The sequence below is a fragment of the Hippopotamus amphibius genome, chromosome 8, assembly GCF_030028045.1.
Source record: "Hippopotamus amphibius kiboko isolate mHipAmp2 chromosome 8, mHipAmp2.hap2, whole genome shotgun sequence".
Taxonomy (NCBI): Eukaryota; Metazoa; Chordata; class Mammalia; order Artiodactyla; family Hippopotamidae; genus Hippopotamus; species Hippopotamus amphibius.
In genome coordinates, this window is record NC_080193.1 from 19376816 (window position 1) to 19393340 (window position 16525).

Consider the following 16525-nt stretch of genomic DNA (forward strand, 5'->3'; position numbering starts at 1 on the left):
TGTGGTGGCTTCTCGTGTTGTGGAGCACGGGCTCTAGCTTTGTGGGCTTCAGTAGTTGCAGCACACAGGTTCAATAGTTGTGGCTTACGGGCTTAGTTGCTCCGCGGCATGTGGGATCTTCCCGGACCAGGGATCAAACCTGTGTCCCCTGCATTGGCAGGCGGATTCTTAACCACTGTGTGACCTAGGAAGTCCCTAAACCATTGCTTTTAAGAGAAATACGGGGTTAGGTTCCCGCGAGCCTCCAGTCACAACATTTTTGTCAGCCAGTCTCAATACGTAGCCTTGTTTTATGTGTGTTTCTTTTTAAAGACGCCTTACTTAATATATGTTGTTGTATATAACGTTGAACTTATACACTGTCACAACAGCACTATCACTCATTTGTGACTAAAACTGAAGTAACACATGTATTTTCTCTGTAAGGCACATCACAGCCTTCCTGTGCCCTGAACACTAGACAGTGCTTCATTGCTACCCCTGGGGACCATTTTAGGTAGTGAAATCACCAACAAAAAGCACCGAAATGTGAGAAATGTGGCACTAAATAGACCATGAAAAGGATACTTTTTTACAGCAGGAGCTGCAACGAAGGCCACTTTGTTTGACCTCTGCAAGTAGGCAAATTCGCAAATGCTGAAACCATGAATAATGAGGAGGAGAATATGTTTTTCCTCCTGAGCCATATACATTAGTTGTAGGTGTCTTCCTAAAACCAAGGACATTCCTCTACATGACCACAATTCAGTGATCAAATTCAGGAAATTTGACTCTGGTGAGATACTATTACCTAATATAACATCTGTTTTCAATTTCCCTCTTGTCCCAAACATGTCCTTTCTTGCAGTGATTTTTCCATCCAGGATCACATGTGGCATTGCGTTGTCATGTCTCTTTAGTCGCCTTTAACTTGCAACAGGATTTGTCCTTTGTAATATCCACATTTTTGTAGAACACCGCTTCTGTCTAGTTTCTCTGTTATTTCCTCATTTTTATGATCGGGTTGTGCATTTTGGCAGGAATTTTATCTCCATTTTGCAGATGACAAAAATTGATGTCCAAAGAGGGTAAGTAATTATTGGGAAGAATTTGAGCCTGAAAGTCTGGCTCGCAGCCTAGACCACAAAAATCTTACATAGGCTGATTCTGGCTTTGCTTAAGAAATTAGAAGATCCAACAGCAGAGATTACTGGGCCCACTTTCTTGCAGGGCAGGAGTGAACAGAAGCTGAGTTGCAGCTACCTCTTCCCCAGGAGATGTACTTGCCACAGTCCCCACCACTCCCTACTGTATCACACCAACCCAGCTTCGTATGTTACGTGCCTGGCCCCAGAAGGCCTCTGAGTTTGACAGCTCTGTTCTGTCCCATAAACCTGATATAGAAAGTGGTACAAAGTGCTCTGGCTGAAGTGAAAGTTGGTTGGGAGAAAGTATGACCTTAAGCTCTTGTCCTGCTGTGCCAACAGCAGCGTGGTGGGCTGCATGGGGAAGGGGTCCTTCTTTATCCTGTTGCAGCTTCTTGCCACCATCCTGCGTCACATGCATCAGGACCCACCCCTTCCCTGTCCCCAGATGGCCCTCTGATTGAGACCAAGTAGGATGGGGCAGGTACCCCTATGTGAAAATCACCACTCCTCAGAGAAGACCTGGGCATCTTCCATTCTTTGCTTACAATACCCATCTCCCTGCTTCTGCAGAGACTTTCTGGGATCCTGCTGGAATAATTTCTGGGCTGGGACCCTGTAGTCTGATTTCCTTTCCTAAACTTGCCTGAACTCGAGAATCATCAGATTGGCTTATAAAATGTGGATTTACAAGCCCTTCTGCAGATTCCAATTCAAGCTGGTCTGGGTGTCTTTGGAATCTCTTTTTTTTTTTTTGGCTGCATTGGGTCCTCCTTGCTGTGTGCAGACTTTCTCTGATTGTGGTGAGTGGGGGCTACTCTTCATTGTGGTGAGTGGGCTTCTCATTGTGGTGGCTTCTCTTGTTGCAAAGCACAGGCTCTAGGCACATGGGCTTCAGTAGTTGTGGCATGTGGGCTCAGCAGTTGTGACTCATGGGCTCTAGAGCACAGGCTTAGTAGTTATGGCTCATGGGCTTAGTTGCTCCACGGCATGTGGGATCTTCCTGGCATGTGGGATCTTCCCGGACCAGGGATCGAACCCGTTCCCCGTGCATGAGCAGGCGGATTCTTAACCACTGCACCCCCAGGGAAGTCCCCTGGAATCTCTTTTTAACAAGCACTTCAGGTACTCAAACTCAGGCAACTTAGGGAAACAGACAGTTAAAAACACAATCTAATTTCAATTTTATATTTTGAATAGATAATACATTCATAGGTTCCAAATACAAGAGTGAAAAATTACTGTCCCTCCCAGATTCCCAATTCTCCACAGAGAACCACTGTTGCCAGTTTATTTTGTTCCCATCTAGAGATTTTATATATAAACAAGCACACACCCTACTTTTTCTGAAAAAAAATGGTAGTCTTCTATACTCACTGCCACTGTTCTCACCTTAAGAGTGGACAGGCCTAAGTTTAAGCACGGTCACTTTATAGTTTGGTGACTTGTGAGCCTTCCTGAACCTCAGTTTTCTCCTCCAAAATGACACAAATAATAGCAAGACACCTTGTAGGTTGTTGAGGGGTCATGGGAGAGCACCCATGTTAAGAGGTCAGCACTGTGCCTGGCAATTTGTAACTCTCTATCTGGCTAGTTATGTGTCCAGAGGCAGCCAGGCTCAGCTTCCTGGCTTCAGAGGTACCGATTGAGAACCATGCCACGGATCAGGTCACTTGCTTAGGATTTAGATGGCAGAGAGAACCTCAATAGTGTCAGTGAACGCTTTACTGAGCCCTTTACTACATGCCGGGCACTTGCTGAGGGCTCTATGAACATCATGATATTTCAGGGTTATTTCATGGTATGACACCATTGAACTTGGGTTGAATGTTTCTTCTGCAGAATGTTTACATTATAACATGTTTAGCAGGATCCCAGCCTCTACCCACTGGGTGCCAGTAGGATTCTTCCCTGCCAACTGTGACAACAAAAAATGTCTCCACACTTTGCCAGATGTCCCCAGGGAAGGAAGGGGGACAAAACCACTCTCCCTTGGCTGAACCACCTTATTTCATTCTTCCAGTAACCACAATAATCCCGGATGGTAAGTACTGCATTAGAGGAGACGAAACTTGGAGAACAGAGAGGTTGGGTGACATACACAAAAACACATAGCGAATAAATCAGTGCTGGGATTCACACAAGCAGTCTGACCGCAGAACTCCTGTTCCTTCCCATTATGTAAGAGTTCTTCTTATCTTGCAGGAATGTTTTCTAGAATTATGCAAAGCCCTTCCCAGAAATCTGCTTTAGAAGTAACCTCAGTACACGTTATTTGTAACTTTTACATCCACTAGCAAATCCTCAAAACACCCCTGTGAGATCTCCAAAGTCCCATTTTACAGATGGGGCAACTGAGGTCCCTTGGTTAGACATACAAAACAAGTAAGTCAGAGGTTCTCTGCCCCAGCTACACATTAGAGTCAGCCGGGGAACTTTCTGAAGTCCCAGGCCTCACCCCAGATGGATGAGAATCTCTGGGTATGGGATCTGGGCATTCCTAGCTTTTAAATCTCCCATGGGATTCCAAGGTTGGAGGCCTCTGTGTTAGGCTGAGAAGCCAGGTCACATTTTGATGCCAAATCTTAGTGACCAGTGTAACCACATGCAGGCTCTATCTCCTTCCCAGGATCTCTCAGAGATGAGAGGCACGGCCCCTTTCTGCCCCAAGGTAAATCCATGCACCCATGGGGATGTTTCCCCTCTTCTCTACCTGAAATCCCTCCTGAGGCTCCCCTGCACTCCAGCCACCCACCACAGGTCCTGAGCTCATGCTGCCAGGCTCTCTTTTATTCTGGTGTGCTCAGGGATGGGGTCCAGGAATAAAGGCAGTAACAAGAGGGTCCCCAAGGCCAGCAGGGGAGAGAAGTGCTGGCTTCCACGGGTAAAGAATGATCCAGTCCCGGGAGGAGTAAGGGGCCTTCTGAGGGTGCCAGGGGTGTGCCTGAGTCCCCGCTTGCTCCTCCAGCAGGAGCCACACAGGTTCCAGCAGTTGGGTGACTCCGGTTTGAATTCCTCCAGAAATGCTGGTGTTCTCTCTGCAGGGGCGAGGGGTGGGGGAGGCTGGCGTTTCAAAGATGCTGTACCAATGTTCTCTCCTCCACCTCAGTTATACCCACACCAGGAGGGGCTAGCACTGAATAAGGCCCCACAGGACAGGCAAGTAGAGGCCAGGGGCACTCTGGGGTGAGCAGACCACCTGACTCCAATAAGCCCAGGAGGCAAATGGGAGGATTTGGCAGGACTTGTGCAGGGAAAACAGTTTTGAAGTGGAGAAAGCAAAAACGACCAGTAGGACTGCAGGAGGCAAGAAACCCGGCCTCTCTGGTCTGGACCCTGAGCCCCTTGGCCAGAGGAGACCCCAGGAGCTGCCCAGACCACATTAGATGGTGGCAGGCATGCCCGCCTCTCACCTGGCATCAATCTCCCTCCTCTGTCTTCTTGAACATGGCCAAGGCTTCTTCCAACACACCATCAGGATCTAGAATTTTGACCTGGAGGGAAGCAGCAGGGGTTGGTTTGAGGTGCATGGAAGGCCCAGGCTGCCAGCCTTCGGGGCACTGCCTTGCCTCGTGGGGGTGCTGCCTGCTTTGGGGGTTACTGCAGCCTCCCTGGGGATGCCCTGACTGAAAACAAAACCCCGTCTGTTTCCTGGCTGGGCTGGGCTCGGCCAGGCTGGGTGTGGCTGGGGGGCATGCTGTTTTCTGTCTCCCTCTGGGTGGGGTGAGAACTGAACTGCCCACCTCAGGAATGGGGAACTGGGTGGGTTTGGGGGCCTCATCGCGGCCAAAGTCAATCATTGTGCCACACTTGGCCACGTTGTCAACCCAGAAGCCTTCAAACAGCTGACCGTGGTCCAGGTGGAAGAAACGCCCTGACCCATTCTTCATGCCTCTCTGCCAGCTGCCTTCGTAGCGGTTCCCGTTCTCTGGGGGTAAGAACAAGGAGTTGTGGGTGCGGGCCCATCAAACCAGGCCAGACTGCATACACCCTGGCTGGACCCTCTGCCACGCCCAGGCTGGACATCGTGCCCACCAGAAAGCCACAGAGCCCAGGGCTGTCAGCGACCTCCAGTTTCAGACCTGGTTCACATCTCGCCTCCACTGCCCACCTGAACCTGGATGAGCACCATCGTTTCCTAGCTGTGAAAAAACATAGCTAATAATACTGACAGGCAGTGTTTCTCCAGCACTTACTCTGTGCCTGCTTCCATGCTGTTTCTGACCTCACATCTCACAAAAACAGTTCTATGAAGGATTCCATTTTATACATGGACCTTGAAAAGCTCCAGGAATTTGACCGATTTGCTCAAGGTCTCAGAACTAGGAAGTGGCGGAGGCAGGGTTTCAGACCAAATCCTGCTCATCCCAGGAGCCTCTGCCCTTCATCTGGAATCAATTCCACTTTCTATGGGATGGGGGTGGTGGTGTAAAAATAATAATAAAGCTAACATGTCTCAGCTCAGACACTTAGGAGCTGCGTGACCTTGAGCAAGTCACTTAACCATCCTGTCTCAATTCCTCATTTGTAAAACGGGGACAAGAGCAGCACCTCACTCATAGAATTATTGTGAAGATTAAATGAGTCCATACACAGACAGGACTTAGAAGAGTAGTGGATAAACTCTAGGTCAGAGGTCAGCAAACTTTCTGCAAAGGGGCAGATAGTATTTTCGGCATTGCGGGCCATAGGGTCTCTGCCATTGCAAAGATGGTCAACTCTGCTATTGCAGCACAAAAGCAGCCGTGGACAATACATAGCTGAATGAGCACATCTGTGTGCCAATAAAACTTTATTTACAAAAACGTGTTGGGTTGGATTTGGCCCATAGTTTGCTGAGCCCTACGACAGACAAGTATGTACTGATAGTGAGCGCTTACCATTCCATGTCATGCTAAGCATTTTACAAATATAAGCCTCATTTAACCTTCACAATAACTCTAGTTAAGCTTTATTTTCCCCTTACTTTACAGTTGAGAAAACCGAAGCATAGAGAATTTAAGGAAACTAATTGCCAAAGGTCGCACAACTAGCAGAGCTTGAGCTAGAATTTGAGCCCAGGCTGGCTGGCTCCAGAGTCCAAGCCTTAAAAGTGGTGCACCTAAAGCTCCTTCACTGTGTGGGCCACAGCTGGCCCTCCCTAAATGCAGGCTATTACTAGGAGATGCGCATTGAAATCAGGCACGAAGGTGGGTGCCTGGGGGATTGAGAATGACAGAGCAGCTGGCCTTGACCCTCCCCAGCTGCCCAACGGCTCGGTTTATTCAAGTCTCACTGGAAGTTGGCATCTTGAGTTTTCAGGAGACAGGGCTCTGGTTTGCGTCCTTACCAAGAGTGTCGGTTACATGGCAGGCACCGGGGAAACAGTGGGGAACAAAACAGACAGTCCCAGTCCTCCTGCAGCTCACAGTCTGGAGGGATGATACTAGCTTTATAGACAGCCAGGCCCTGTTCTAAGCACTTTACACAGACTCCCTCATCTAATCCTCCCCATAGCCCTGTGAAGTGGGTACTGCCATTATTCCCATTCTACAGGAGAGGAAACCAAGGCACAGAGATACAAGATTATACACCTAGTGCTGAGAAGGAAAGGAAGCAAGTGCTGAGCACAATGAGAAGAAAGTGCTTCAGGTGGGATGTACAGGGAAGCCTTCTTTGAGGAGACAATGCAAAGATTTGGAGGAATCATCTTTCTATTCCAGGAAGAGGGAACAGCAGTGCAAAGACCCTGAGGCAGAAAGTGTGGGAGGAATTGAAAGTTAGTGTGACCAAAATGAAGGGAGTCCAGGGGAAGAGAGGAGGTGAAGCTGGAGAGGGGAGCAGGGCCAGATGATGCTGGGCCCCTCAGACCATAGTCAGGCCTGTGAACTCAGTCTGAGGGCGACAGGGAGCTATGGGAAGGTTGAAAGCAAGGCAATGACAAGGTTCAATTTGTGAAAAGCTTGCTCTGGTTGCTCTGTAGAGAATGGATGAAGTCCTGACACCAGTGGGGGCTTCTCAGTACTCTCCTCTGCCTAGGAATTTCTTCCCCAGCTCAGTACATATCCGGCCCCTTCTTCTCGTTCCTTCTCTATTCAAACCTCACCTCTTCAGGGAGGCATTCTCTGACCCTAAGCCAATCTAAATAGCCCTGACCCCAACGCCTTTGTCATTTTCCAACACAGCTTCCTGTTTTCAAGGGGAATTCCTTAGCACTTTTGACCTCAGAGGAGACCGTGTAACCTTGAGCAAATACTTAACCTCTCCGTGCCTCAGTTTATTTGTAAAGTGCGGATGATGAGAGTACCTATCTTATAGGATTGCAGTGTGGATTAAATGAGCTCAGGGCTGTATACTTACAGGCTATAATTATTTTGACCATAAGACAGTGTCTTAATTGTTTATATTTATTATTAGGCTCCCCTTTTAGAGCATAGACTTCCTGAAGGCAAGGACCCGGTGCCGTCATTCACGTTAACCCACTCGGGAGCAGGGCTATGAGGGGGCGTGGCCAGGCGGGGCGTGGTCATGCAGGGCCCGGAGGAGAGTGGCTGGAGGGCGTGGCCGGGTGGGCGCGGCCAGCAGGCCATTGGGGCGGGGCTAGGCACTCACCCAGGCGTAACATGCCCTCCCCTTCCGGCTTGTCGTTACACCACTGGCCCTCGTAGATGTCTCCGTTGCTGTGGTACATGCGGCCCCACCCGCTGCGCTGGTTGCCACACCAGTCACCCTCGTAATACTCCTTGGGTCCGAAAAGGTGGATCCCATAGCCCTGAAAGCACGAAGGTGTCCCCGTTCACGTTACCGCACACGAGGAACCCTGACCATCTTTCCTGGCACTCAAGCCACACACCTGGGCTTTCTCGCTTCCTCCCCCAGCCCTACATCCAAGCTGACCGTCTTTTATTGAAAAATCTCTCAGGCTGTCCATTCCCCTCTATCCTTGAGCTACTGCCTTCCTGCAGCCCACCATCATTTCTCCCCTTCTCACTGGTCTTCCTCCTCCCCTCCCCCTTCCTCCCCCAAGCCCATGCATCTTCCATACTGCTGCTAGGAGGATCTTTACATCGCATCTAATCACGTTTGCCCCGTCTCCCCAACTCTGATTTGACCCTATTAAAACTCTCAGATGCCTGACAATCAATCAAAGCTATGGGCTTTCTCCCCAGAAAAATGAACATAAACACTTATCATGCAGCCACAGAGAAGCACCACAGACTCCCCACAAATCACACCTAAAGAGGTTGGATTATGCAGTCCAAATCTATTCCCCAAATTGTGATCCCCCACATAGCCTTCAAGGCCGCCACCTACCCCTCCCCTCACTCCCACCCCTGTGGGCAGACACGCCTTGCTGTTTCATAGCTCCTTCATTTTGCTACTTCTGCCTCCCTTGCTGCTTCCCCTTCTCCTTTTTTACTCCCTAACTCCTTGCATCTTATCACCTCCTCTGGACTTTCTGTGAAAACCTCTACACTAGCACCATATTATATGTAAATTATTTATTTTGGGGTCTTTGTCCCCATTGGCCAATAAGCATTGAGAGCAGAGATCATGAAATCCTAGGCTCTACAGCTTGCCAACAGTGTGACTCCAGGCAAGGCACTTGACCTACTGCACCTTTCTAAGCTTGTTTCCTCATCAGTAAAACGGGAATAAAAATAGTAATGATGATGGTGATGTTGTTGTTGTGAGTTTTACAATATATCATGTTCCAGGGACACAATAGCAGTTGTTCAATAGTAGTACTGTCCCCATGACCTATGGTGAGTTTTCAGATGTTTATGGGTTGGGGACATGCCTCTGGCTGGCTTCTACCACTCAGGATCTTACTCTCTTGGCCAAGGGTGTGGCCTCTGCTTTCTTTCTTGCTCTCACTTTTTCAACCACCCCCTGCTCCTTATCCAGTCCCAACAGAAGGGGGATTCTCAGAAAGGGATGCCAGGGGAAAAGAAAGCCAGGAAATGAGTGGGGAGGTGGGGTGGAGACTTTGCCCCCTCACAGCCTGGCTGGCTTCTTGTAGCCACAGGGTTTGTGGGCTCCTCCCTGGGCCCTCTCCTCTTGCTTCCTGTTTCCTGGGTTTTGTTCTGAGAAGCCTTCATGTTCCCCCACCCCTTCCTTCTCCCACCCACACAGCAACCCTGCTCTCCTCCCCTCCTTAGATCCCTCCTCCCTTTTCTCCCAGGCCTCTCTGACTAACCCCCCCCCCCCCCAAACACACACACACACACACACACACACACACACACCCTGCTTTCAGCCTGGCTCTCACCCCAGGACGTGATGGGAACCACTTACACACTTCTTATCGCCTTTCCACCAGCCTGAGTAGACTCTCCTGTACTTTCCGGTCTCTTGATCAGGAAGGCTGAGGGTTCCATAGCCATCTCGCTTCCCAAACTTCCAGTCCCCCTCATAGATGGCTCCGTTCTTCTTCCAGACCTGTGTTCCTTTCCCTAGTGACACAAAGATGAGCCAACATCGCAGACATGGCCTTCATGGGGCTGGGGGTGTAGGATGGCAGGTGCTGTGTCCTCCTGGGCCTTAGGGGCCCCTAGACTGGACAATTCTCAAGGACTGGGTCAGGGTCTGTGTCTGGTCTCTAGACCTCCAACACCCAGGAAAACCCCAAGAAAGTTGTTTCTACAGCCCTTTGCCCGGAAGCCAAACTGATACCGTAGACCCCAAGTAGAAATCTGCCCTTTCAGTGTTTCAGCTTCATCTTTTTTTTTTTTCCCTGAGTAGCTTTTTTTTTTTTTAGCTCTTTATTGGAATATGATTGCTTTACACTGTTGTGCCAGTTTTTGCTGCACAACAAAGTAAATCAGCTGTATTTGTACATATATCCCCATATCCCCTCCCTCCCGCAACTCTTTCCCACCCTCCTTACTCAGCCCTCTAAGTTATCACCCATCATCGAGTTGCTCTCCCTGTGTCAGCTTCATCTTTTTAATAATACTGAATGGGTACACCAGATGATCAGGATTTCTAGAAAAGGTTCTGCATATTTCTTCAGCTGGCCTGAACACACATGGAGACCCATCTCCTACTATTCCGACCCCTTCTGTGTCCTCCACTCCCATTTTCCATTCTGCCCTCCAACCACTGTGGTTTCCATGCTGTTCCTGGAACCCACCAGATATGCTTCCACCTCAGGGTTTCTTTTCTTTTTTTAATTTGGCTGCACCAGCTCTTAGTTACGGCATGTGGGATCTTCCTTGCCGTGTGCGGGATCTTTTAGTTGTAGCATGCGGGCTCTAGTTCCCTGACCATGGATCGAAACCGGACCCCCTGCATTGGGAGCATGGAATCTTAACCACTGGACCATCAGGGAGGCCCACCCCCACCCCCCACCCCAGGGCGTTTGTACCTGCTTCTCCTTTGGCCTGGAAAATTCTTCCCCAAATATTTGTTCACTCCCTACCCTCTGCGAGCCTTTGCTCAAATCTCATTTCCTCATTGAGGCCTACTCTGATCATCCCATTTAAAATTATAGCTTCTTTTACTCCCTTAACTTGTTCTATTTATTTCCATATCACTTGTCAACTCAACATAATAGATAATTCATTTATTTATCACTTATTGTCTATTGTCTGTCTCTACCAGGAGAATGTACACTCCACAAGGGGAGAGACTGTCTGTTCTGTTCACTGCTCTATTTCCAGCATGGAAGAACAGTTCCTGGCTTATTGTAGGTGACCAATATTTGTTGAACAAAGGGACGAATGCAATATTTGTGAAGTACCTATGCATGCCAACTCATGTCTTGGTCCTTGGTAGCTCAGGCACAAATCCAGCATTGTCCCTGTGAGCTTTCTGATCTAGTGCAAGTAACTTAACTCTCTGGGCCTCAGGTTCCTCATCTGTAAAATGGGTACAAGAATATCTCAAGGGGTTGTTCTGGTCACTAAATTCATTCATATATGTAGAACACTTAGGACAATGCCTGCAAATAGAAAAGATGATATCAATGACTTTTGCCCTTGAGGTAAGATCCAGTTACATTGTAGCACATAAAGGGCTGTTTACACCTGTCCTTCCTCTAGTTTATTTCCTTTGAGGAATCAGCCCTCCCTCAGTCTCAATCGTTGAGGTTTGCATGGGGCTGACTCCTGGCAAGCCGAGCCAATTAGTGTAGTCTATCCAACCCAGGCCACTGTAATTGCTTCAGTGAAGGGCATGTGACCCAAGTTGGTCCAACAAGACTGTTTGCCTCCCAGATGAAGGCAGAACTAACCAAGGCCTGTGAGGCGGTATATGATTGGCCCTCCTAACCTGCCCCTTTCCCCCCTGTTCTCTGTGTTCCAGCCCACTGGCTTCCAGTCCCTTCCTTGAATGAGATGTAATAGCCGAAAGCATCCCTCCATTCCTGATTCCACCATCTAGAAGACATGCTCCCCCCTGCCTGGCTAATCATTTTCATCCTCTGGGCTTGGCTCAAACATCCCTCGCTGACTGTCTATGTTCTCGTGGTCCCTTTCATAGCTTCTCTCTGGTCCTCTTTACATCATGCTGATAACCACTTTTAGCTGTGCAGCCTTGATTAAGTCGCCTCCTCTCTCTGAGCCCCAGTTTCCTCACCTGTAAAACGGGACATTACCTACTGTGCAGTTGTCAGTGGGACTGGAAGGACCCTGAGAGTTGGGATTATTCCAGATGCCCAGTACAGGGCCTGGCACAGACCAGGGGCACAATGGATGTCAGTGGAGTGCGTGGTCTGGGGAACCACCGGGGCCAGCCTATCCTTGCCCTGGATGATGACTGTCTTGACTGCGTCCAATCTGCTTATACGGCGGCAACCCACTTCAGCTTGGCTGAGAGCAGGGTCAAGAGAGGGGGCGCTGGGCCTGGGTGCTCCGAGAGATCTGCTTTCTGCAGCCCCAGCCCCAAAGCTCCATGCCTCCACGGTCAGAGGGGAGGCAGGACTCACACAGGCGGGCTCAGAGGCCACACCAGCCCACAAGGTCGTATCACAGGTGGGGCAGCCAGGTGCAGAGAATGTAAAACGACTTACCCAGAGTCACACAGCTACTCGGTAGCAGACCCAGGCTCAGAACTTCGGGGTCCTGACGCCCAGTCCCGGGTTCTGTACACACCACAGGCTGCCCACAAGGATTGAAACACGCAGGCAGACGTCCTTAACCACACACAGAGCTCCAAGCGGCTGCATAAAGCCTGGCCTTTAAGTCAGTGCTTAGGGTGGGTGTTGTGTTACACACTGGGTGAGGTCAACTTTGGGGGGGCTTCTTGGACAAGGAAGGTCTGAGTAGTGATCCCTGCCATGTGCAGCCCTCAGAGAACATTCCAGAAGTTCCCCTTCTGCACAGACCCTTAGCGACGTACTTGATGAACGACATCTCTTATCTTACAGGTGGAAAACTGGGACTCAGAGTGGTGTAGTAAATCTCTAAAGGTCGCCGTTGGTGGAGCTGAGATTCTGACCCAGGTTTATGGACTCAAACATTTAACGCCGGAAAGCAGGAGAGAAGAGTGGCCAAGAGCAGAGAATCTGGAATTGCAAGACTGGACTGAGAAGCCATAACACTTTTTTGAGTAAAAACTTTATTTTTTTTAAAATTCAGGGCTCAGTCTGTATCACAAGGAGCTCACACTCCCCACTAGTTAGACCAGGAACCCAGCCCAGTAAAAGTCAGAGCCTCAGCCACTGAGGGGGTGGGGCAGGTGTCCTCCTTCGCCCCCTGCTGGTTTGAAGGGCTGAGTTTGAAGACCAGAATCCCAGTTGCAAGCTCGTTTCTGGGGGTCACCTTTTCCTCCTGCTAGCCAGTCCCATGCTTAGCCCAGATGTCAGAGGGTAGAGAATGAGCTGGTGTCCTGTGAGCCCCCAGCAGAGGCTGAGGCTGGTGTCTAAAGACTGCTTTGTCCCCTGCTGGTCCCTTTGCTCGGCTGAAGCCAGGGCTGAGCTGGGTTCCAGTACCGCAGCATGAGGAGGCTGCTGGCTGGTCCAAGTCAGCATTCACTCCTTGTAAATATATCTTATGGCCCCAGTGAGCGCTGCAAGCTGCTTCCTTGGCCCTGGTTGCCCACCATGGCCCAGCCCCCATACGCACCGCCTGAGCCCCTGACGGTCCCCCACTTACCGTGTTTCGTGTTGTCCTTCCACTCGCCCACATAGTGATCGCCATTGACAGCAAACACCTGGTGCCTCGGTCCGTTCTTCTGGGCCTTCCGGTCCCACCCCTTCCACAGAGGCTCCGACCTCTGCAGGCACTTGGAGACAGGCATGTTGGCTGCTTCTGCGGGACCAGAGGGTGCTGGCAAAGGGTTAAGGACATCAAGGGCTCAGTTTGCCCTGAGTAATGCCCGGATCCTGCGGCTTCCCAGGGAGACACTTGTCTGAGGTCAAATGGGGTGAGTCATGTGTGTTCTGAGTCCCCAGGGCAGATGAGCAGCCCTTGGGGGGGATTCCTTTGTGCTGGGCTGACCCTCAGCTGTCTCCTCCCTGCCTCTCCAGGGGCCCCCTGGGGTGGGGGATCTGATGACACAATTGCTGGATGGGAACCCAGGGAAACCAGTAGATCAGAGGGGTTTGTGATGGCATCAGGAAGAAGCTGCCCCGGGGGAGAGGGTGAAAGTCACATATTTAATAACTAATATGAGTAATCAGAGTGGATGCTGGCCTGGAGCCTCCAGTTGTGAGCACTGGGACCCACTCTAGGGGAGCTGGGGCCTAGCCAGGCCACTTTGTCTGGGCTGGCAGACGCTGCTACGGCCACCACTGGCTCAACACTCAGCAGGTTAGCCCCCTGGGTCCTGCCTCCTCTGACTGGTGGATAGGATGGTAGAAGAGCCTAAGGGCTGGCTTTGCAGAGGTTTGTGTGCTGTCAGGAGCGCCCATCAACTAAAGATACTGCCTCGAGGGTGACCACCTGTCCCGCTGTGCCTGGGACTGAGGGGTTTCCTAGGACACTGGGCTTTCAGTGCTAAAACTGGGACAGTCCCAGGCACACCAGGATGGTTAATCACTCTTCTACTGCCACCCTCTGCCCTCTGCCTGGGTGCCTGGTTAGGTTTTTTCATCAGAACAGGGCTCTCCTCCCCACCCTGCCTGGTGGGGTTGCAGAGAGACTTTAGGTGGTCTAAGGTCTCTCCCCAGTCTGGGAGCTCCCCCATCTGTGCTCTTCATGTCCCCAGGATCTCCAGTGCAGACATTGATGTCCATTTGTCTGTCTCCAGGGGACTTATGCAAGGTGATAAAGACCGCCTCCAAATCATAAGAATCCCTGTTTCTCCTCAGCAAGTACCATCTATCCTGCTCCATTGGTTTGGGAAATACACACATACACATTGACACACACACTTGAGCAGTGCTAGCAGCCTGGGATGGGGGTGGGGGGTGGAGTAGAGGGATAGGAGAATAAGAGGATGGGGGAGGGGAGTAGAGTGAACTATTTCATTAACCATCATCAGGCAGAGGCCTTTTTGTTTGTTTTGTTTTGTTTTGTGCACAATGTGGCTTGATGTATCTTAGTCACTCAACTAGGGATGGAACCTTGGCCCCCTGCAGTGGAAGCTCAGAGTCCTTAACCACTTGGCAACCAGGGATTTCCCAGGCAGAGGTACTGACCAATGATTATGACCTCAGGGCTGAGCAGGTTTCAGGAGATCATGGTGTGACAGGCATCCACCCACCCAGGGGCAGCATCACAGGTGTGCAACCTGAACAGTTTGTTGCACAGGGCCTGGTCCTTAGAAGGCCATGTGCTTGGTCTCGACTCTGTTGTCACTGTTTTGAAATTCTTAATATTTAATGAGCTAGTGCCTCACATTTTCATTTTGCACTGGGCCCTGCCCATCAAAGAGTTCCCTACAGGGCCACAGCAAGGACCTGCAGGAGTCTGACTAGGCTGGCCAACCATAGTGGCTAGTACATATTTTGACAATCATGCCTAGGAATAGGGAAAGTCACTCCAGGTGAGGAAAACTGCCAGGACAAAAATTGGGCAGAGGGAAACAGTTTCAGGTCCTAAATTTAATGTTTTTATTTTTTCTCCCATTTGCACGTACCACGTGTACTGTGATTAATCTTTATATTGAAATTAATTCACTTAAAAAATCAATACATTTGGACTTCCCTGGTGGCGCAGTGGTTGGGAATCCACCTGCCAATGCAGGGGACACGGGTTTGAGCCCTGCTCTGGGAAGATTCCACATGCAACTAACTGTGGAATCCTGTTCACCACAACTATTGAGCCTGTACTCTAGAGTCCGTGAGCCACAACTATTGAGCCCGTGTGCCGCAACTATTGAAGCTCATGTGCCTAGAGTCCATGCTCCACAACAAGAGAAGCCACTACAATGAGGAGCCCGTGCACCACAGTGAAGAGTAGCCCCTGCTCGCAGCAACTAGAGAAAGCCCGTGTGCAGCAACAAAGACCCAACACAGCCAATAAATAAATAAAATAAATAAATAAATTTATTTTTTTTTAAATCAATACGTTTACCCAAGAAAGAGATTTTACAATCATTATTTAAGTCTTAGCTAGATACTGGGGCTTACAGTTGAGATTAGCGAACGTTCGAAAGGTGTTATGGCCATATTAGACCCAAACTGACACTTTCTCCTTGGCTTACTCAGAACTGTAAGAGAACCCAGAATCTAATAACTTTCTTACAATGTCATTGGGTGATACTTAATGCTTCATCAGTGTAACTCATCCTCTGTCCCACACTTTCGGAAATGTTGATTCTACCCAAGAGGAGGTTGCGGTCTTAATGCATAGAGCTCTTGATAGGAAAAGAAAACTTGGGGAATTCCCTGGCTGCCCAGTGGTTAGGACTCGTCGCTTTCACTGTGGGATGGAGGTTCCATTCGCGGCTGGAGAACTATCCCGCAAGCCCCAGTGCTCGGCCAAGCATTAAAAAAAAAAAAGGAAAAGAAAGTTTTGCAATGAGGTGCTTGGACTCTGCTCGGGTTGTTTTGATAACGAATAATTACCACCATGGAAGGTGGAAGGAGCGGAGCCCAGATGGCTGGGCGGTCAGTTGCCAGCCCGCGCCGCGTCACACCTGCACCCGCTCACCTGCGCTCTCCTGCAGGATGGAGCCTGGATCTGGAGTCCCCGGCCGAGAGCGGCGCGGTCTCAGCCCGCTGCCTCCAGCCTCAACGCTCCGGCGTCGCGATCCCGGCCGGGGTCGCTATGACAACGCGGGGCCCCAGCAAAGCAGCTGTCAGGGCCCGCCCCTTCCTGCGGAGGCTGTGAGCTCGCTGAGTCGCGCTTGAGGCAGGCTGAAGATCCTTCCGCGATGAGGAAGGACGTCTTCGGGCCTGTGGAGGTCTAGTGCCGGCTGGTGCACCTTTGACCTGGTGGCCAAAGGGTGGTGGGCGAGCCCGAGAGACCTGATATCCGCGGAGCTTGAGCCATGGTGTGCCCCGGGAGCTTACTGCCTTCTCCGCCTTTGCT

At 50.3% G+C, this 16525-nt stretch overlaps 1 protein-coding gene across 1 annotated transcript; it reads right to left on the minus strand.

The window, feature by feature from the left end:
* Positions 1–4098: 4098 nt before the first annotated feature.
* On the minus strand, positions 4099–16235 carry MORN3 (MORN repeat containing 3). Its single transcript, XM_057743792.1, has 7 exons — positions 16145–16235; positions 13202–13375; positions 9402–9559; positions 7716–7875; positions 4868–5052; positions 4538–4618; positions 4099–4162 (listed from the first exon to the last, which is right to left on the minus strand). The coding sequence occupies exons 2-6, from the start codon at positions 13344–13346 to the stop codon at positions 4544–4546; spliced, it is 723 nt and encodes a 240-aa protein (XP_057599775.1). The 5' UTR covers positions 13347–13375; positions 16145–16235; the 3' UTR covers positions 4099–4162; positions 4538–4543.
* Positions 16236–16525: the final 290 nt, after the last annotated feature.

Coding starts and splice junctions, on each gene's coding strand:
- MORN3 (XM_057743792.1), bottom strand. CDS start 13,346: ATGCCTGTCTCCAAGTGCCTGCAGAGGTCGGAGCCTCTGTGGAAGGGG. Junction 9,560..13,201: donor GAAGGACAACACGAAACACG/GTAAGTGGGGGA, acceptor TTGTGTCACTAG/GGAAAGGAACACAGGTCTGG. Junction 4,619..4,867: donor CCCAGTTCCCCATTCCTGAG/GTGGGCAGTTCA, acceptor GCTTCCCTCCAG/GTCAAAATTCTAGATCCTGA.